The sequence below is a fragment of the Pituophis catenifer genome, unplaced genomic scaffold (genome assembly GCF_029215685.1).
Source record: "Pituophis catenifer annectens isolate HBS135680 unplaced genomic scaffold, rPitCat1.0.hap2 SCAF_2, whole genome shotgun sequence".
Classification (NCBI taxonomy): Eukaryota; Metazoa; Chordata; class Lepidosauria; order Squamata; family Colubridae; genus Pituophis; species Pituophis catenifer.
In genome coordinates, this window is record NW_027256882.1 from 84,127,241 (window position 1) to 84,150,404 (window position 23,164).

At 35.8% G+C, this 23,164-nt stretch overlaps 1 protein-coding gene across 3 annotated transcripts in view; it reads right to left on the reverse strand.

Annotated features, from left to right (window-relative positions):
- Positions 1–23,164, reverse strand: part of TEX264 (testis expressed 264, ER-phagy receptor) — a 177,418-nt gene that overhangs the window by 25,772 nt on the left and 128,482 nt on the right. For all 3 annotated transcript variants that reach the window (XM_070933707.1, XM_070933705.1, XM_070933706.1), the window contains exon 6: positions 21,876–22,053. In XM_070933707.1, coding sequence (XP_070789808.1) covers positions 21,876–22,053 — 178 coding nt within the window. The remainder of the gene's footprint in view (positions 1–21,875; positions 22,054–23,164) is intronic.

Below are 23,164 nucleotides of genomic sequence, written 5' to 3' on the forward strand. Positions count from 1 at the left end.
GTTTGGCAGTTAACTCAATACATCGGCTTCCAACAAAGCTGTGAAAAAGATAACACTCCCATACATCAAAACATCTCAGAAACTATCAACAGAGTATTACAACCATAACACGCAAAGCCCTCCAAAACCTCCTAAATAAATCAAAAGATCCAGCAGAAGAAAAAACAGGAATCATCTATAACATACAATATAAAGTCTGCAACCAGCCACTACATAGGACAAACAGGCAGAACACCAACGAGCCATCAGAAGACATGATGAAAATGCCTTAATTTCATAACACATGGACAGACTTAACCATAGTCTCAACTGGGAAACTTCCAGAGAATGCCTAGAAGCCTGGCACTCTGAGAAATTAACCATCAACAGGCACACAGACGTAAACAACATCTACAAACCATTCAAAAAGAGACAATCAACATGCCAAAAAGGGAATAAAAAGACCAAAACATCTCACCAGCAATCAACACCAGGTGAGCAGAGATTAACACCAAGATTTACATTAGATTAACTATCAAGAAACAAACAATACTCCAGTCAAGAAACTGCCAAACAAGCTAACAGTAAACAGCCCAAACAAAGAATCACTAAGATCACTCCTACTCCCACTGACAAGGCAAGTCACTAGAATATAAATTGAAAGCAAACCTCATCCCCAGCACTAATGATGTTACCTAGTTTGTTAATGAAATGTCTGCAAGAAAACCACTAAGCTCAGAGAGCACCAAGGACCTTACGTTAATTTTCAATTCACATTCACACAAAACATTTCATAATTCAAGCCTATTTACTTTGTTCTATTCTTTCTCTACATCAATAAATATATAAAACGCTTTTTTACCTTTTCGTATGCTTTGCAATAATATGCTGAACAGCAAAAATCTGATGTATATGTATGTGTATACATGCAAGGAGGGATGATGGATGGATTGATGGACGGATAGATAGACAGACAGATAGACACAGACAGACAGATAAATAGATCTATTGTAGCGATAGGTATTTCCTTTCTATTCTTCTGGATAGCAAAGTAGTGGGCATAGAACCTTATGCGATATTCTAATAATGGACTGACTGTATATGGCAAAGATCATGTGAAAAGGAGACAGCAAATCTGTATTACTAGCACTGCGGTAGGATAAACATTTGAAATGCTAAGAAAGAAAAATATGAATGTATTGATTAGTCAAAATTTATGACAATGAGAACTAAATTATTCCATATACAAAAGAATACCAGATTTTACTTTTAAAGAGGATTACCAGTCCATGGGAAGTCAAAGAGGAGCAGAAGTTAAGGCCTCCATCAGGTGTAAAGTTTAGCAATTTATCATTCATTTGATAACCAGAATTTCAAAATCCATATCAGGCAATAAACTAAGCAATCAACTAAAAAAAAATCACTTCCTGGAATGCAAGTTTTTGAGAACTTTACTTCTTTTTTTAATGAATCCTGGGATGGCTACATAAGCAGATTCTAATGTCCTTGGATGTGGTGTCTTTCATTTCAGAAGATAGGAACAAGCTGGAATGAAAGTGATGGACAGAACATTATGGTAAGAACTATGAACAGGATTCTGAAACTGAAATTGTGAAAAGTAACAAATGACTTCCAAATTAAGGAGTTGGAAAAGGAGAGAAAAAAATGTTATTGGTAACTTTTTATGTGAGCCATATCCACTTGAAGCAATCTCTGGATGAAGTTTCTTGAGAAAGAGCCTTGCAACAGTCAACATTCCAATGATTAAAGACCATCTGTCATCTGTGATAAGGAAGATATTTTAATAGTATAAAAGGATACCTGAACATTCAAAGAGAAAGTAGTTAGAAAGTAGTTTCATCATACCAGATGCTTTTTCGAAGAGCTGGATTTGTTATACAAGATGAGAGGACTGAAAACATATACCTGAGTATTATTCATAATCCTTATGAAGCTCTGTGCAAAACCTAATTGGAAAACTTTACACAAAGACAGTGATAGAACATAAGGATCATTCTGTTCACTGGACCAAGGAAAGAAAAATATATTGAATCTCCATAGCCAGGGATATCAATAATATTAATTCAAGCTATAGCTCAGGATCAGAAAATGTTAAAAGAATAATAAAACTATTTCCAGCTAGTGGGTTCTGTTAGTCATGGTACCATTTAAGGCTTAATGATGAGACTTGGAAAATATCATTTAAGGCTTAATGATGAGGCTTGGAAAATATCCCAAAATAAATTAAGTATTAAAGAAACTCTTGCAATATTTTTAAGCATCTAAGATTCAAGTTCTACACTCACAATTCTACAATTACTCTCTGTATTCATAAAGAAAAGAAAATCTTACCCCCTAAATATATTGACAATATATCCATGAAAATATTAAAAGCACATTAACTTCTGCCTTACTTCTTTTAACACACACATATTCAAAAATCTGTGAATGAAGTTAACAGAAAGAGTCTTTTGATTGACAGCAATAGAGGTCCTCCATCTGAAAGCAGCCATAACCTCTAAAATATCCTTTACAGTAAACGTCTCATTAGAATACATCCTCTGGGTTTCTTAATGACAATCGTATTGTTGTACATCACTAACTGTCATTTTGTAACATATGTACATTTTCACATAGCATGATTTTGAGGTTTACAAATTTAGTTTTCATGTAAATAAATAAACCAGAGATACACTCTATTTGAATAAATTAACTCATTTAATTTTATAATGAAGCCAGACATAGCAATAGGAAAGGAAAACAAGAATATACTTTTAACATTTAACTACCCTTGAGGTAACTCCATCATTCAAAAATGTCCACTATATTCAGGGCAACAATAAATACATTCATATTTCCGTTTACCCAGATACTTTTTCATCCCATCACTTTCAATCATGTTTGAATCACCAGTTAGCAGCTTTGGCCATGCAGGCAGACATATCTCCTCTGAGAAAAGATCTGTTCCGGATATCCCTGTGATGTACCCCAAATTGACAGAAAAGACTTGTCAGATAACAGATAACTCAACCATTCATTATCTCAAGCATTTATTCTGATCCCAGAAATGAGCCACTAGATAATGTTATTATTTCCTCTACGTCAAATCATGCTAAGAAACTACAGTAACGGTTCCATGATGTTCCATTTCTATCAACGTGCTCAGTTCCTAAAAGTCCAGCAAAGCAAAGGATAGATCTGAAGCCACGTTACTGAAGCAGCACAGAGACTATTCAGCTACAAAGCTGTGAACTAACACATAAAGCAGGGAACTCGGCAGAATTACACTCAGAGTAGCTGGGCAGCAAGGGAAAAGTTTATAGATTGCCTCACTGCTTCATCCCTTCCTGGAGCATCAGCAGAACATTAATCTGGAGTATTGTTGAGAGCTCCTTCCCTGAGGGATTCAGAAGAAGAGACATGAACTGCAACTTTTTATCTTTGCAATGACTTGCATTTATAACTGGCTGCTTCTGCAGTGGAAAGGATGATTGTCAAAGATCTGCAATTGAGCTGCATGTCCCATCAGGATTCCCCTGTTCTTGCAATATCCCAGGATGGTGTCTTTTCTAGTTATTTCAGGGTGTCTGCCAGGATCCACTGCTTCCCCATGTATGCATTACAAATTATGAAGTGCTGAATACATGTCTGCCTCCTTTCCCTCCTTCAGAGCCAAAGATCCTTTTATAGGTCCTGTAGATATGTAAAAGGGTATATAATTTTAAAAAAAACAATTAAGTAAAAATGTACCAAAGGTGCCATTAAAAGAATAACAGTAATTGTTAAGTAAGGAGCTAAACATCTTGAAGATAGCAATTCCGCCTCATTGACTTCAGTGCCTAATATATAATCTGAAACCCCACTACTGTATCCCGAATATTCTTGTTAAGTCTTGCTTGTAGAACCTGGTTTATTACATGTTTCTGAATATGTTTTTGAGAAAGAATAAAAAAGGATATGTAAGGTTATTTGCATATTGGTAGAATAGTACAACTTATCCATAAATTTGTTTTGCGCTGCAAAGACACCACACAGATCTGACCAAACAACTTTGCATCTGATTACTTCAACATTTACTACCAATACAATTAGCTAAAATGGCCTATTGATGTAAGATGGATTATACATCTGAGAAGACACCTGGATGCTGGTGAAAGAGGAAAAAAATGAACTGGTGCAGGTCCAAGTCCAAGATTTCTTGTGGTAAGAGTGGTAAAGCAGGAATAGATTTCTGCATTTATCACATCTGCAGAGTGCTGTGTGTTTTTTAAGGCAATTTCCTCTGTTGGGTCAAATGTGCCTGGAAGATTGTTATGAAGAGTTTGCCAGACATTTTGAAGGTGAAATTATTCATATTCACTCTGAATTTGAGTCTTCTGAGATGATGGAGATAATATCCTGCAAGATTACTTGAGATTCTTTTGAGCACCTGATTCCTGAGGACGTAGAGTCCTCAGCTAGCTGTAAGTCAGATTCCTGTCCCTTCTGGTGATATGTGCAGAATAGAGGAAACAAAAGGATAGATATTAAATGGTAAATAAATTGAGGGGGATTTTTTTTTGGTATTATGTATCATTGTTTGTTAAGATTTTATTGTTTTATCTGTTTAACCCACATAGAGTCTAGTGACTGAGGAATAATTTAGTTCATTTTTTAATGATGGACTTCTGAACTTTTCCACCACTTTATCAATTTCATATCCTGTCCATATGCACTAAAAATGTTTAGATGAAAATTTACAACAAATAAATTATAATTTAAGGGTTCAGCATTCATTTACTCAGTGAATGAACAAACAAATCAATCAATTTTACAGCCACCCACTTAATGTGCAAGTCTTAGCAGCATACACTATTAAAAACAACAAATCACAACCCCCCAAAAAACCCTTAAAATACGTTAAAACATATTTTGCCAGAGAATTTCAGAGAGTCAGAAACTGTCAAGTTGGGAACAAAAGCTCCCAACCCAGGAGAAAACAGAATGTCAGAGTCTTTTGAAAGGCAGGTATGGTTAAGTTTATCTGAATCCCCAGGAGATTCTATAGGATAGGTTCAGTGAGACAGAACGTCTGTCTCCTGGGTCCCAATAGATGGCTTAAGTAACAGGACCTTCAGTAAGCCTATGCTTTCCGATTTTATTGCATAGCCAACAGTAACCAGAGATAGGTGGTTCACAAGCCCTGTGCCATGAGGGCTTTGTTAACAACAATCGGCACCCTGAATTACTTCCGTGCAGCTTATTAAGCAGTGGTTTATATGTGTGTACCAAGGTGTGCCCATAACTGTATGTGCTAGTGCATGCACTAGATGTAGCTTATAAATGGTCTTGAATATACTGCAGTGATTCAGAGGCAAGAATAAAGCCTTCCAAATTAGAAATGGGTGCAATCAGGCAAGGGCCGTTCAAACCATAGTTGCCACTTTCAAGCAGGAGCTGTCAAATTGAGCACCAGACTTCTCTGGGATAGTGCAATTCCATCCAGAACAAAAGATGGAAACTTGCAGGATCCAGATGGCCTCACAATCCATAGCCACTTGATCTCGTTAGAGTTGAGCATTATCTGATTTTCTCTAAGTCCATTGAATTTAGATGATGGGAATTTGCAGCTTGTCCTTCTCCCCTCCCCTCCTATATCACAATAAATAACAGAATTGGTATTCTACTTTTGGACAGACAGTAGGGATTAATCTATACAACATGACATTGAAGGTACCAATAAAATAAAAGTAGATTCTTTTTATTTACTGTGTGGTTCTTCTTTTGGATACAGGCCACTTCACATCAATTAGTTTAAGAGATGCTTCCTTGCGCCACTGAAGCAGTTGTTGCAAAGTACAAGCTTGGAGCTAAGCTGAATCTTTTCAATTACAAGGAGACGGTTGCAAATATGTGCAGTCTATGGAGAACTAATTTTAGCAACAAGGAAGATTCTGACTGCAAAGAATCTGCCAAACAGTGATTACTTAGGGTCAAAAAGTTAGCATGAGATATAGACTGTAATTATAACAATTTTGTGCTGCAATTATGCACCTTTACCAACAATACTGAATTGCTGGCCAAATTACTGTATCACTAAACTCAAAGAATATGAATACCAGACAGTGTTGGGATCTGAACCAAGGTTAAAAAAAGACATGATGCAATTCAGTTTTTATTTATAAAATTCTTGTTCAGTCTGAACAATCTCAAATCTTTTGGGTAAGTTTAAAATGCAAGAAATATTTTCATCCATCAACAATAAACTATCATCATCACTATGGAGCTTTTTACCCTTCTGCCCCATTCTCTTGGTTAAAGAAATATCTCCAGAAATAACTTTTTTAGTGTCATAAGGGAATGATCACAAATTAGGCCCATATTGGCCTTATTTATTTTTAAATGTGTTTTGTAGCGCCATATAAAAATCAATTTATTCTTCAATTCTTGCTACTGAATTTGCACAGCCCTTTGGCCTTAACCAACAAATAATAGGTTATGTCTGCTCAGTCAAAACAACACCTAATTTAATGTAAGTTATATTTATAATGTCATTGTTTGCAATAATATAAGATATGCACAAATTACAGGACATGTTGGAGCATGAAAATAATTGCTGTATCAGAAACAGTTAATCTTTAGGGTCTCTGGAGAACAGGCTTATCCAAAAATCTGGAATCATGTGTAAAACTAGCCTGCAAGGAATTGAAACTAGGTGACTTTTACAGCCAGTGTCAGTCTAAAAGAGAACTTAGATGAAATGGAAGAGCATTACATCAATACATAATAGCTGGATGATGGAATGAATGATTGCCTGATTCTTTCTCATTTATAGAGATGACGAGCAGGACATACAATTACAGGCATAAAACCCGAAATGCCCCAACCCCTTGATTTTAAAGGGAAGTAGTATAGTTTTACTTTGAGAAAAGCCTATGGCATTAAGAGGGTATTAGTAAGTGTGAGAAAGATTAAATGAATGAGAGAGAAAAAGAGAGAGAACTCACCTAGAGGTACTATGACAGATTGTATAATTTTATCGATCATGCAAAATATATATATATATACATTTTGTCTTCTAACAATATAGAATCAGCCCACAGCAATGGATTCCATATAGGCAATAGAAAATACTTTTTTCATACAACACCATCATTAGAAAAAAAATCACAGAGATAGCATTTGACTATTCAAAGAGGCGCATACCACTGAATAACACTTGCAGCAGCAGGGGTTGAGCCCTGCATGCTTTGTTGGATAGCTAATATTCCAAAATTTAGGGATAGACGTGCCTTTCATCTGATGCAGTAACACATTCTTCCTGGATATATTTCATACATTTGTTTGCCATTTGAAATTGTAAAAGAGATGCCTACTATGTTATCAAGAAAGATGGCAGACTCTTGATGCAGAATTCCCATCAAAAATATTCCTTTTTCATAACATAATTCAAATATGACATGATAGGCACTTCAAAGACTTACATGGAATAAAACCAACCCCACTGCAGAGCTAAGTGAGGTAAAATCAAAGTATGATGTGTTGGTGGGAAACAGACTCTTTGATCAGTTTGTGAGTCATTCAGCCAGGCCAGAGGTGAGGAACCTGTAGCTCTTTGAATGTAGAACTTCAGCTCCCACAAGTTTGAACCAGCACTGCCAATGTAACTGCATCCAATATTATCAGTATATTGAGGGGTAGGAGGAAGACACATAAGGCCGAAAGATAAGCAATATATGGAACTAAATGTAGCTATGAAATAACATGCACCCCAGGTTTGGGAAGCTTTTCAAGTAGAACAAAGAGAGCTGAATCTTTGATGAACATAGAATTTGCCTTCTCACATCACTTCACAAAGCTACTATATGCTCCAGGGGATGTAATAAATTTATACTCAGGATTCAATTCACCTGCTGTTTTCATCAGCAAGGAATTCCCTTTTTCAGAGGGCAGCTCATCTGTAAGGTGGAAATGATGACATCACAAAGTACTATGAGAAAGGTCAACAAATATGCATTAGATGTAAGAAAAATATAAATAGCAGCATAAACTTGATATCTACTGGAAGATGTAGTTTCAAGTAAACCATGATGCTCCGAGATAGGCTTTCAACTGTGAAATTTTAGAATAAGGAAAATTAGTCTTTCTACAGCAGCTTCTTATTTGAGCTGTGGTTTATAACAGGTCTCATCCTGTATATACAGAACACTCACAAAGGAACAGAACAAAGAATAACCACCAAAAGGCATTTTTTTTTCTTTCCTTTGTTAAACTTTTTTTTTTAAATGAAAGAATAAAATCTGCATGGGGAAGAAAAAAGTTTTCAAAAATGAGTGCTGGGAAATTAAGCATACTCTCAATAAATAAGCAGAGTATCTATTTATCTACCATTATTTTGCAATAGTATATATAGTAACCAAAACCAGAACTATACGTTGTATACCAAAAAAAACCCCATCCCTTTACTTTTTAAAAATGTGGCTATCGTGTTGTCTGATAACCAAGACCTGTAACTTGGAAAATAAGCTGAAAAGAGAGAAGAAGGGAGAAAATCCCTGTTGCTTTCCTGGAAGAAAAACAAAAGAAAAACAAAATGAAGCACTGCATCAAGTCACCATTCCCCAAAGCTTTCTTGAGCACAGGTTTGACCGATCTGGCAGACTCTTGCTGTGGTAGAAGCGTATAATCCATATATTTCCCCCTTGAATGTTTTGCCCTTATTTCTCCAACCAGGCTCTGAGCTCTATCAAATATTCATCTCCTCGCTTTCTAAATAATAGATCAATGTAATAACAGACAAAGTGCAGTTAATCACAGCTTTTCAAACCCCACACAAAAGCTGCCAGGAGATGGGCAGGGATAGATACTGCTGCAGGGGTCCAGAGACCCAAGCCGTCAGCAGCCTGCAATGACAACACATACCAAGGGGAAAGCAACCCCAAGCTTGGATGCAGGGCCGTCCCCCGCACACGATGCAGCTGCAAGCTCCTTGTGGGTTGGAGCCCAGCCACAGCTTTCCTCCCAACAGTGCCAAGGTGGACAGAAACACACACTTAAGACGAAGAGCGTGAGAGAGAAAGGGGGTAGGAAGCAAGCTGAGCAATATTCAGATTTATATAGAGTTTCAATCTACTGGCCTCCCTGTAACAAGGGACCAGAGTTCAATCCTTTGGTACAAACATCCAGAATTATTGACCCACTGCAAAGTCCTGAAACAGTTAAGTTGAAAAGGTCAACAGAAGATTACAAAGATCCTGTCAAGAAAGCTGATGTGTGCTGGTGAGCAGGGCTGCCTTGGGAACAAGAACTGGTGGCAGATGCATTGTCAGAAAAAGTAGTCTGCTGAGGTAAAAAACACATTATGCCTTTCTTGTAGCAACTGCTGTGCTTAAATTCAGATAGAGGTAAGACATGTTGCCTTTTTTGTCTGCTATAACATTTCTCTCCCTCCTCCCCCCCCTTCCCTCTCTCTTTTTCTCTCTCTGAAACAGAACTGGAAAATGTATCTGTATTCCTGAAATGGTGTAAGTTTATTAACTGATGCCTCAGGAAAAGACAGTCCCTTGTCACTAAAATAAGTGTAATTCTTTTCCTAACTCTATTAAGAGGCTATTTTTATTTACTTTGACTTTTGACTCATTCGCAAACCAAAGCACAGGAGATAACCCTGCTGAGAGCAAGGACATAGTAAATGCTCTCAGGATTCAGAGCTTATGATTGAGAATTAAATGACAATTAAGAACACATACAACTAATTATAATTGAAGAAGAGCCCAGAAGCATTTTGGCTTCTATCATACTATCTATCTCATTCTAATGACATTCATTACTAATAAGCAACAAAAGGAATGATTTTCCAATTGCACAGGTAAAATAAATTTGCCTCAATTTATATCTAGAGTTTTCCCTACTGTAATAAAAAAATAGAGATATTAAGGATCTCCAACCTTTTTATTAATAAGATTAATGCAAAATATACCAAGCCACTAAAACACAGGTGTCAAACTTGCCACGTCACATTGCCGTCACGTGACGTTTCATGATGTTTTTCTCATTTACGGAGATGGGGTGGCCGTGGCCTGTGCGTACGCATCCGGCCCATGGGCGGCCAGTTTGACACCCCTGCACTAAAACATACATTAAATGTGTATGACTTAACAGAATTATTAAACCAAACATATCCAGCAGGTTTTATTAGCCTTCAAGAAATCATCCATTTCTGGAACATCATTGTTATCAGATATGTGGATATGAAACTAAGAAATGTTTCTTAGCTTGTAGAGTTTGTCCTACTTTACAATTACATTCAAAGTACAATGAAATGTTTATAACAAGCCCTGAGCATCATTTCCTTAGACTGACTAGTTAGATGCACTGTCTAGAAAGCTTGGGCTCCAAAGCCTGCTCTTTTTTATAGGTATAGCCAGGTAATCTGAGATACACCATGTGAGTACTGTTGTGACCAACTAGTCAGGGAAGCAATAAATGATAGAGCAGTTCCAGTGGTGGGTTTCAAAAATTTTTACTACCAGTTCTGTGGGTGTGGCTTGGTGGGCATAGCATGGCTTGGTGGGCATGGCAGCGGAAGGACATTGTAAAATCTTCATTCCCTCCCCAATCCAGGGGAAGGTTACTGCAAAATCTCCATTTCCTCCCAATCAGCTGGGACTTGGGAGGCAGAAAATAGATGGGGGTGGGGCCAGTCAGAATTTTTGCTACCGGTTTTCCGAACTACTCAAAATTTCCACTACCGGTTTTCCAGAACTGGTCAGAACCTGCTGAAACCCACCTCTGAGCAGTTCCTTCTACAATGAATGAAACAAATATTTACTCACTCACTCACTCACTCACTCATTCATTTATTCATTTTATATGGTTACCATTAGTCAAGCAACTTTGCGGAGGACAACCACATTAAAAACAACACATTTATATCTGGTTGCACATATGTCTTTATTTCCACATGTATAAAATAAAAATCCAACAAACCAGCAAAACCTGCTATGAAAACCTGAGCACTAGGCGCAATAATGTACAAGATATATGTTGATGTATATTGATGGTTTATACCACATCCTGGTGCCTTCCCCAAGGGAAAGGCCAGGTTTTCAGAGCCTTTTAAAGGCCAGCAGGGTTGGGGTTCTCTCAGTGATGCAAAATATGCTGTTCCACAGGGCAGGTGTAGCATAGCAGGTGTGGAAGTCATATTTCCTTGTTTGTTCCACAAAATGATACTGTTCAATAGAAAGATTCCAACCTTGTCTGATCTTGTTGGGTGGGCAGAGACAATCAGAAACAGACAATTTCTTAAATATCCAGGCCCTGTGTTATGAAGGGTTAAGTAAGCGATTCAGCACATGCAGTGATCAGTTGTATGATCATACCTTTTATTCATCACAAACTAAGATGGAAAGGGAATAAATATATTGGAAGCTAAAAGGAGCTTTACTGATGAAAACAACCTGACTGAATTTGTTTGGACAGAGAACCACAATAGCACATATACAGATGTGCTGAATGCATCATATACACAATTGCAGAGGATCAATATCTGGCACTGTCAGATTCAGAAGAAGCTTATAAATCAATATATTCTTCCAGAAACTGAACCCTATATTCAGGGCTAGGCAACAACAAAAACCTCAAGGTCACATTAGTTGCTTTACTGCTGACAAGTATATCCTTTACAGAGAGAGATTTTCCTGATGCAGAATATAGAAATCAATCCAAATCTGTCAATCCAGGGAATATTAAAACTTTCAGATCAACACTTTTGCCTCTCCCATGCCGGACCCTGAAATCAGAATGCACCTGTTGTATTTATTCATTTCATTTAAATAGCCACCCATCTCACAAGTGACTCTGGGCAGCATACAATTAAAAAAAATTAAAAGAATTAAAACAACTTGAAATAAATATACATGGCATCAAGTAAAGCTCTTACTATGGATGTTAAGGTAACCAGGAAGTGAGGACCTTAACACACATGGGGACTCAGGCCTGGACATCCAACCAAGTCTTCATAGCCTTACGAAAGACCAACAGGGTCAGGTTCATCCTGATGTCTTGAAGGGAGACCACACCAGTGCCAGGCTTACAGGTGCCATCAGGGCTTGCCCAGAAAAATGGCAAAAGGCCAAGCACTTAACTGGTGGTATAATAAGTGAAAGAGAAAAGAGCATATGTGATCCCATGGCCTCAAAAGAAAAGCAGCTTCATAGTCACATGGCTTTAAGGAAACTGATCAGGAGACTGGGCACTCTACTTGCTGCTGCCTTAGAAGTATTCACAAGAGATTGTGCATGCCTTGGCCATCACAAGTAGGAGCAGACAAAATGCAATCAAGTGTGTAGCTTCGACCAGCATTAAAAGATTGGGAGGAAAGGAGGCTCGAGATTAATGCTGCTGCTTCATGAATAATTTTCACTGAGTGATGCTTCCTTCCTTGATAATAATAATAATAATAATAATAATAATAATAATAATAATAATAATAATAATAATAATAATAATAATATTCACCAAGTATGGTTCATTGACATTGGAATACCTGGTGATGCACGGATTGAAGATAAGCAGCAAGAAAAAATCACAAAGTACCAGGAGTTGCAAATTGAAGTTGAGTGACTGTGGAAAAAGAAATCGTGTGTTGTCCTGATTGTAATTGGAGCCCTTGGAGCAATACCCAAAGGGCTACCCCGCTATTTAGAAATTCTAAATTTGCCGGACTTGAACATTTTGACTCTACAAAAAACCACCTTACTCGGAACAGTTTACATCCTCCGACGATACCTTAACAGTTCCTAGGTCCTTGGTTAGGACTCGAGCTGCTGAGCTATTAACCAGCCTCAAAGGCTGTGAATCTCACTAAAGATTAACCAATAAATAATAATAATTATTATTATTATTATTATCATTATTATTATTATTATTATTATTATTATTATTATTATTATTATTATTATTTAAAAAATAAAAAAATGTTCTTGCTGTTAAATATGCAGATATAAAAGATACTGTACAATAAGACTAGAGAACCAAATTCTGCAAAGCCTTCAATACTCTCTCCTCTCCCATACAAATTATCAACATTATCAGTAGCTTCTATTTATAATAAAAGTTGAATATGGGAATGAGGAATATAAAAGAAGAAAGAATAGATTAGATGGCTAGATGTGGCATTATCTTTTCAACTCACAGGATTATTGCCTAATTTAAAAAATGCAAATTATTTGTTGGCGGGTCTGCAGGTCGCTAGCATTTGAACGACATCAGTTGCATCAGAAATCAGTAGGGAAAAATGGCAGACACTTCTGCAAGGAAATTCATAAAATGAAATCATTAATTTGAACAGACCTTGGACATTTTAATATTATTGTTCATATAAAGCTAAGAGGAAAGGACCTTCAGAGGTTAGGATAAAAAATATTAAAAATGAGAGTGGTATTTAATTAAAAATAAAAGTTACAAAACTTTCTAATAAAATCCCTATTTGCTTAATATATTATCTTCTTCTCTTCTTCCTCCATGGATGATGATGATGATGATGATATGATGATAATGATGATGATGATGATGATGATGATGATGATGATGATGATGATGATGACGACGACAATGAAGATGATAGGAACTGTCAATGACCCTCTATGTGATTTTCAAGGGTTTTAAAATTTTTATTTAATTACATCCCACCTTTATTATTTTTATAAAAATCTCAAAATATATATAATATTCATTCCTCCTATTTTTCCCACAACAACAATCCTCTGAGAGAGTGACTGGCCAAAGGTCACCTACCTGGCTTTCATGCCTCACGCATGAAAGCCTCACGCTGAGGCTAGAACTCACATCATGCCTTAGCCACTAGACCAAACTAGCTGCTTGAAAGGAAGAACAAAAATGACTCAGCCTTCTTTAAATTTCCCACAGTTCTTCTAGATTACGAACAGTCAAGGGCAGGCTCAGAATTATTCAAAAGCTTTCAGAATTTAACTTGATCATTTGGAACCAGCCAATTGCGACATATCTAAACATTCTACTATGACACATAGATTCATCTACTTGCTTTTGTTTCTGCCATGTATGTGTAACTTTGAATCCTGTTTTCTTTGCCAAATACAAGTATTTGGGTCTTTGATGCAGTAATTTTAAATTTATGCTTCTTATTGTAACATACAATCTAGTATTTGCTAAAATTCATTGAAAGTGAAACAGAAAATGTAGGTTGGTTGATTTAAAGAAAGTATATAATAAAGTACGTTGGCATGATAAATTATTATTGCAAATGAAAAAAGATTTAGATAATTGGAAAAACTTACAAATTTCACTCATGGGAAGAATTGCCACGATTAAAATGAATATCCTGCCCAGAGTCTTATTCCTCTTCCAGGTTATACCAGTAAAATTAGATAAAATCCTTTTCGATACATTAAACAAAACAATTACAAAATTTATATGACAGAGAAAAAGACCTAGAATCAGATTAAAAACCTTGCAAGATTTTAAAGATAGAGGAGGACTAGCACTGCCAGAGTGGGAGATATACTACCAAGTGGCAAGCCTAGTATGGTTGAAAGAATGGATGGAATTGAAAAATCAAAGAATATTAGTAATTGAAGGGCATGACTTGCAAGTGGGATGGCATGCATTCCTGTGGGATGATAAATACAAAACACCTGGATATTTTAAAAGACATATATTAAGGAATGCATTGCTACTGATTTGGACTTAAATTAAAAAACACCATTATACAAAATTACCAATTTGGATTTCCCCTACAGAAATATTAATTCACCCAAATTTAATAGAATGGGACAAGATAATTAGGTACAGGGATATTCTAAAAGATCAAAGAAAATTAAAAACAAAACAAGAATTAGAACAAGATTTAAAAAGAGAAATAGATTGGTGGATATACATACAAATTCGGTCAAAATACAAAGAAGTCATAAAATTGAATGAGGTACAATTGGAACAAAATGAATTGGATAAAATTATACAAGGGACGGAGCAGAAACTAATTAGTAAAATATATAAATGTTTACTACGGTATAAAATGGAAGAGGAAATAGTAAAAGACACTATGATTAAATGGGCGAAAAATTTTAATTTTAATACAATAGAATTAGAGAAGTGGGAAAAGATGTGGCAAACAAATATTAAACTGACATTGTTGACGGCATACAAGGAAAACCAGATGAAGATGTTTCACAGATGGCACTTACCGCCGGCAAGAATAGCTAAGATATTCCCTAATAAATCCCCATTATGTTGGAAGTATAAAAACAATTACGGAACATATTATCACCTCTGGTGGACGTGTCCAGCAGCAAAAAAATTTTGGGACAAAATCAAAAAGTGGCTAGAGAAAATAATACAACAACTGATAAATGGAAAACCTGAGATGTTTCTACTAGGGATATTCACAGAAAAATTTATGAAGGAAGTAAAATATTTAATATTACATATTTTAACTGCCGCTCGTATAGTCTATGCCCATAATTGGAAGAAAGAAAATGTACGATCTGAAGACGAGTTAATAAAAAAAAATCTTGGAATGTGCCGACATGGACAAACTGATAAAAGAATTTAAAGAAAAAGAGGATACAGAATACTATAGGACTTGGCACAAGTGGTATAAATGGTTGGAGGGAAAGAAAAATGAAGAAGAAAATTAGGGGGGAAAGATAGAAATGTTAAAAAAGACAGAAAGGATATGTTAAAGTATAAAAAATAGGAAATAGATATGAATGAGAGGAATATATTGTATATATAGTAATTAAAATGTCGGGGACAAATAGTAAATCGGAATAATACAAAGAAAAAGAAGAGGAAATTGTGAATAACAAAGATCACCATGCAATAGCTGTAAAGAGAGTGCGTTTATAAATGTTGTATGACTTGTATTGTTATATTGTGTTATTAAAAATAATAATAATAGGGAAAAAAATGAAAATCTAGGTTGGTTGATTTAGAGAAAGTATATAATAAAGTACGTTGGCATGAAAAAACAAGAAAGTCCAGTTGCCTCCTGAAAAATCACCTTTGGGACAGCCATAACCTGAATGACTGAAAATCTCTACAGACTGTTGGCATGAGCCGAGGTGGCGCAGTGGTTAGAGTGCAGTACTGCAGCTACTTCAGCTGACTGCTAGTTCAGCAGATCAGTGGATCAAATCTCACTGGCTCAAGGTTGACTCAGCCTTCCATCCTTCTGAGGTGGGTAAAATGAGGACCCAGATTGTTGGGGGCAATATGCTATTTAGTATACTGTCTTGGTGTAAGCCGCCCAGAGTCCTCAGAGAGTGGGCGGCATAGAAATATGACTAATGAATGAATGAATGAATGAATGAATGAATGAATGAATTAGACATAAAAGTGTATGTACATTTCTATGCAGATAATGCTCTGCTGTTGACTGAGAACTTGGATAATCTGCAGTGAATATTAGACTGTATTATGAAATTAACCAAATACCCTAACAAATTACTAAAACATTGTAAAATATTGGTACATTTTGGTAGAGAAAATATGTAACTGACAAGACTGTTAGCTTTTACCTTAATAATAATTTGTTTTCAATTACAACCCATTTGTGTAATCAAGAAAGTCAGAAGTTTCCACATAAAATAAAAATAAGAGAAGGTAAGGGACTTCATTGATGGTATGAAGAAATAATTCAATTTTTAATAACCCCAGTTAAGGTAGAGTAGTAGAATACTACATTGTGATCCAATTAATTACAAAGGAAGGAAAAGGAAAATATCCATTTCCATTCTATCTAAATTTGTTTCAAACTTTTATGCTCCATCATATTAAAGGCCTTTTCATTGTTTATTTATTTTATTTATATAGTTGTCCATCTCACATAAATAACTGAGTGCACAAAATTAGAACAGACAAGTTCACCAAACATAACCCCCCTCAAAGTTAAATCACTGACCAAACCTGCAATACTACATCTAATTTTGGTCACCACAATATAAATAAGAAGTTGAGACACTAAAAAGAGTGCAGAGAAGAGCAAAACGATGATTAGGGGGTTGGAGGCTAAAACTTATGAAGAATGGTTGCAGGAATTGGGTAATGTCTAGCCTAGTGAAAAGAAGGACTAGAGGAGACATGATAGCAGTGTTCCAATATTTGAAAGGCTACCACAAAGATGTGTCAACCTATTTTCCAAAGCACCAGAAAGCAAGACAAAAAGCAATGGATGGAAACTAATCAAAGAGAGAAGCAACCTAGAACTAAGGAGAAATTTCCTAACGGTGAGAACAATTAATCAGTGGAATGCCTTTCCTTCAGAGGTTGTGGGTACTCTATCATTATTATCATTAAAATGCTTCACCATTTTAAGAAGAGACTGGACAGCCACTTGTCTGAAGTGGTATAGGGTCTCCTGCTTGAGCAGGGGGTTGGATTAGAAGACCTTCCAAGGTCCCTTCCAACTCTGTTACACTATGTTGAATAGTGGAGTCCATCTACTTTTGATCCAATGCCTGGGAAACAGCCTTCAATGCCTTGTGAAAGGCTGGTGGGATTGGAGTGTTCCCTTCCTTCTGTTGTTCCATAGAGTAGATGCTGCCACTGAGAAGGCATGATTTCATAATCCAGCAAGATGGCATTGTTTAATAGAAGGGGCCTGGGCGTGCCCTTGCTGATAGATTTGATGGGGCAGGCAGGAAAGAGAAAGGTGTTCCTATAAGTAGCCTGGCCCTATACCATGGAGGGCATTATAGATGTAAACTAGCACCTTGAATTGTACTTGGAAGCCTACTGTGAGCCAAAGGAGTATGGGGAGCAGCAATGTTACATAGGCGTAACAAGAAATGCAAAAACTGTCCACACCATTACAACATTCAATAAACATCTAATGAAACTATTGCTAATTACAATTTTTGTGAATGTATAATCACATCAATTGTAATCTGTTATCAGATCCATAGCAACCTAAAACCAGATTACACAGGATGAACACCATGCTTAATATTGCCCATAATCTATTTCCTTGGGTTCAGTATTTTTGCATCACTGTTTAACAAGGAAATGAGATGACAGACTGCACATCAGCAGGATATTTTCCAGTCTTTCAAATTGTGATTATATTATATTATACTGTATTCCTCAACGAAGGTGACAAGACAAGTTCGTATTATTACAGACTTCCAATTGCATTGGGGAAAAGAATGCAATGTGGATCTTATATCACTTAATGGCATAACTATTTGGAGTAGGAGCTTTTTTGTTCTCATATATTTAATTTTGTATATTATTTCTTGGAGCTAAACAGGCATCTTAATTATTTATATAGTATAATCATTATTTTACAACCCTCCGTTCAGCTTACTTCAGATGTCATGAATAAAATGTGAATCTGTATTTTACTCCAAATAAAAGATAAAGTCCACTGTTTTCAAAGCTGTCCAAGTCAGTCAGTTGTTTCTGTACATGCACTAGCAATATTTCTTTTTTACATATACAGTACTGTTTCTGTTGGTAATCTTGGCATACAGAATTTTTGTTGATCTCCAAGCACTAGTGTAATTATAATACATTCTCCATTAGGGTTTCAAAGGCATTTGAGATGGATAGAAAAGGATCTTGGGTTTTTTATTTTTGCAATTATTTTACATTGGTTTTGAAGGTCTCCAGAGTAGACAGAAAAAGACCGTAAATCTGAGCTAAAATATTAGTTACATTTGATTGAAAAATTGCCCAAAGGTATCCATTACATAGTGTATGTTTGTGAAGACTGTGCTATAAAAAAATCAAGTGTCAGGTATTTATAAAATAAAAGACTAACTGAAGAAATGTGAATTGCAGTGCAACTAAAATGTTAGCAGTAAAACAGAAAAATTGGGTAAGAAAATAGGAAAATGGCGAGGCAACACAACTCAATGTAGCGGCGATGAAGTAGCATTTTTATCTTCATTCAATCCTCATGTGGTCTTATTCCATCCAAAGTGGAAATAAGATCAGCAAGTAACATAACAGCACATGAACCCAAGCTTCAAAGCCAGTGATAGTTATATGTGACGATTTCATAAATGCCATAAGATATCTAACAAACCAAACTTTGTTGAAGGTTTAAAGAAGCTATTAGAGAAAACATTAAATGCACTAATCTACCAAAAAAATACTAATAAAACATGAAAAAGTAAACGACATTAAAAGCAAACAAAACAAAAACAAAAACAAAAAAACCCTCCTGCCAAAGTCTATTGGGACACTGAACTGGGGCACACTCAAATGACAGTAAAGGAACTGATCCCTCAAACTGATTCCTTATCCAGATCAGGTTATTCCCCTCTAAGAACTAGTGGAGAATGAAAGGCATTGAAAAGATTGTCACATGATTTCACAACCAGAAACAATATTCAACAGCAAGTGGGCTGTAATGATTTTCATGTCAGTGTTCAGGGATTAAAATTAGTGTTAGTGGAAAAGAACATGTGATTCCTTTTTTTGCTTTGCTGCAAATGGACTTCAATCTACTTGTGGACTGTTTTTGAAGGAAAATCAGGAAAACTCAGTATCATCCTTGTTTTTCAAAGATTTCAGTTCAATTCAAGATTTCTGATTTGTCATAACAAATGCAGAATTCAGTCCCATGCGATAACTCTCAGGTTTCTTGCAACAATAAGATTGTTATTTTGATCCAAATAGAACCAGAAACCCATAAAATAACCAACTTTAGTTTCACGTATATATTCTCAGGTAGTGATGAACTCTTACACCTTTTTCTATGGAAGTTGCTATATATACTTGCTTACCAGTATAAGAAATATTTAGACAATATAAATTATGTCTGTGGTAAAAACTCTGTAGGCAGATCACTTCACTCTTTTAATTTCAAAAAAAAAAATTGTCATGAAATTGCTTATCAGATTTTCAAATGGAATAATTCTTGTTCATAATTCATCATAACCAGGATTATGATTTTTTTAAAAAAACTAAAATATATACTGTGAACCTCTGGTTTAAATTCTCAAATGTTGATACAAATTCTCCACTGAAACTTTTATCTGTATCAATACGATCATTCTAAAATGTGTATATCACAGGAAAGTCTTGCTAAAAAAGTGAAAAGTTTAGCTTTGTTTTCCTTTTCCTTTTCTACAGATGGGGGATGGACACAGCAAAGTCCTTCTGCTTTGCTGGCAGATCAGCAGACTCCTCTCCCTTCATTTTCTTTGCCATCTCAATTTCAGAGCTACCATAAATCAAATGCAAAAGACCCTTGGCCAGTAATTTAGACAAAAAATGTCTTTTGCTTACCAAGAAAGCAATCAAGAATTCAAAGATAATGTTTGAGAGTGATCTAAGTCATAATGTCATCATTTAAAGATATTAAAATCCAATTAAACTGGAAACTAGAGATTGAAAGAGGCATGAAATTCAAACAACCAAAATTGTGTTTCAGAACTATTTAAGAAAAGCTACCAATTTAAGCATCCGTAGGTGCTTTGTCAGATAGTCAAGCTTCTAGTGATTGTTTCTGCATGAATATTACAAACCATACAGAGCATCAAAGAAGACAGCAAAATTAATATCTGACCATTTCAGCAGATGATTTGCTCTGTCCAAGAACTAAAGGAGAAGAAAAGCAATAGTATTAAGAACCCAAGAAACTGACTTATGATGAGGAAGACCGTGGTTTTAATTAACTTAGTTTATGCTGATTAGCTGCAGTTCATCAGAGTTTTAAACAAAAACTCCTTTCCAGATATTCCTGGTATACCAAGAATTCAACCTGGACTTTCTGTTTTACAGCATAAACTTTGCCACTTAGCAATGGACCTTTGGGACAAAGGCTGAATCCACTGAACAAGTTAAAAAAAAGAGAGAGAGAAAGAGATTCACTGAACTATAGTATAAAATATATTTGTATTGATCAGCTTGCACTGCTTTGAAGAATGGCAATGTTACTCTCAGAACAAAGTGAGAATTAAGCAATTCTAACAGTACTTCCTTTTCTTTTCCGCTGCCATAATAAGCATGGTTTGTTCATTTTTATGCCACAATTGTTGTAGCAGCATGACACATTGTGAGTATTCTTTGACATTAAGGCAGTCCATGAGGATTAGAAACATGCACAGTTCCCATCAAAATAAGGAGGAAGAAATTAGTATTGACAAAAGAAGAAATATCCTTTAGGTCTTTAGGATTCATTCAATTCAATTTAGAAGACACTAAGGTGATGTACAGCTATTGCTCTTCAATCCTGCAAAAGGTTTGAACTGCAGTAAGCAGCAGAATAACCAAAACGTCAAAAGATTCTGTTAACTTAGGTACACCTGCTATTACAATACTTTGAAAACTTTGTTAGAGAAAGCATGCATAAAGTCAATAATATCTAAGCTAAGGCAACCATGTATAAATCAGTACATATCATCTCTGATAATTGCATTTTGTGACTAGGAATTTTATGTAACTAGGAAACCTGATTCACATTCTTCTCATCATAATCCAATATGCTTACCTGTTATACTAAGACTATCCTGCATTGCACAATGCCATACCTCCACCCACCCACCCCCAAAAAAGGAAGGCGCTCCAGTCTGATTCTAGATTATGTATATGCGTATACTTTGGAAAAGGTCAATGCCATTATCTCAGCATAAAACATTATTAGAATAGCTCTTGAGATAAAATATGTAGAAGGTCCTTTTCTTGAATCTATAATTGAGGGTGTAAAAATCATAGGAAAGATTTCTGTCTGTGATTCAATAAATCTACTTGCAGTTAGAATCAAGAAGCTAGCTTAGTTGAAGCTATGTTGCTTTAAAGCAAATAGCTGCATATCTACAAAATAAATTGTTTATGTTCTTAACATGTATATTTTGTTATTAACAACGGTGAAGGAGACTTCCTTGGCACTTCAAAGCACTGCACACTTTATAATTCATAGGTACCTGTAATATCTGTTTGATCATCATCAGTTTCTACTGCTGCTGCGGCTGCTCTGTTTTTCTTCTCCAACTCTTTCATTTCAGGCACGTAGAAGTCCCCTTGACGTGCAAGGGGGCATATAAAATAGATTTTATCTCCTTTGTAGATCTCCAGTCTAGGATGGGCGCATAGTTTCCGCTCCTAAAATACATAAGGCATATAGCATTGAAGATATATTTTTCTCTACCATTGTGTTACAATTAATAAATGCATTCCTGAGCACTATATCAAGATTAGGAATTGCCAGGTTGTAGTTTCTTGGTATTCCAGGGTGATGTTCCCATCTTTAACATGAATGCTATGATATATTCAGCCAATCCAATGTTCTTTATTATTTTCAGACACCATGAGATCAAATTTATAAATGGTTCAGCATCTTGTGAAAATGGGAAAGGGCTTTAAGGCTCTGAAATAAAATATATAACCAATAGCAAAGCACTGAGAGTGCTTAACAGATCAATGAACTCCTTCAAGGAGCTGATCCATATTTCATTGTGCTAAATTATATAGCCCCTGCTTTGAGCACCAATTCCAAATGGCGTGAGATTCATTTCAAAAAGATCGTATGACATACAGCAGTGGTTAAAAAAATCTGAGAAAGATTTCAATCTGATTCCACTTCTAAATTATCGTGAGGAAGGTGTCATTAATTTAAGTTTCCGCATTTTCTCTTCCTGGTTTATCTATAAGCCTACTCCAAGCTCAGCTACTTTTGGAAAAGGCCAAATGTTAAATGGCAGAGAATTCTGTTTTTCATATAGAGAGAGACCATCGAGTTCTGATATATTGTGGAAGGAGAGGAGAGAGGAGGAGAGAGGAGGGGAGGAGATCTGAGATTCTTGAGAAAAAATAATATATGTAGCTCAAGAGTCCTGGATACTCTCTGAGCTTGCTTGCAGACATTTGCTTATCCAACTAGGTAAGATGATAAATCCTTACGCTGTGAAATCCTTGGGAGAGACATCCAGAAGGACTTTGTTATTCTTTACTCACTAAAAGTGCTAATCGAGTTTGTAAATTTGGATAAATAAAACATGAATTAATCCAGGTAAAAATATCTTAATTATTTTCACTGTCAGTTAAGCTACTAAAATGATCACAGCACTGATTATTGGGGGGATTATATTAATAATTTAAACATTTTAATTTATTTTCTTTTACAGTACAATCACAACAAACAGACTGCTATCTGCGAATGGAATATCATAGGGCCTGCTAACTCCTCCCTGAAAATCAGGCACACAGTCATTTC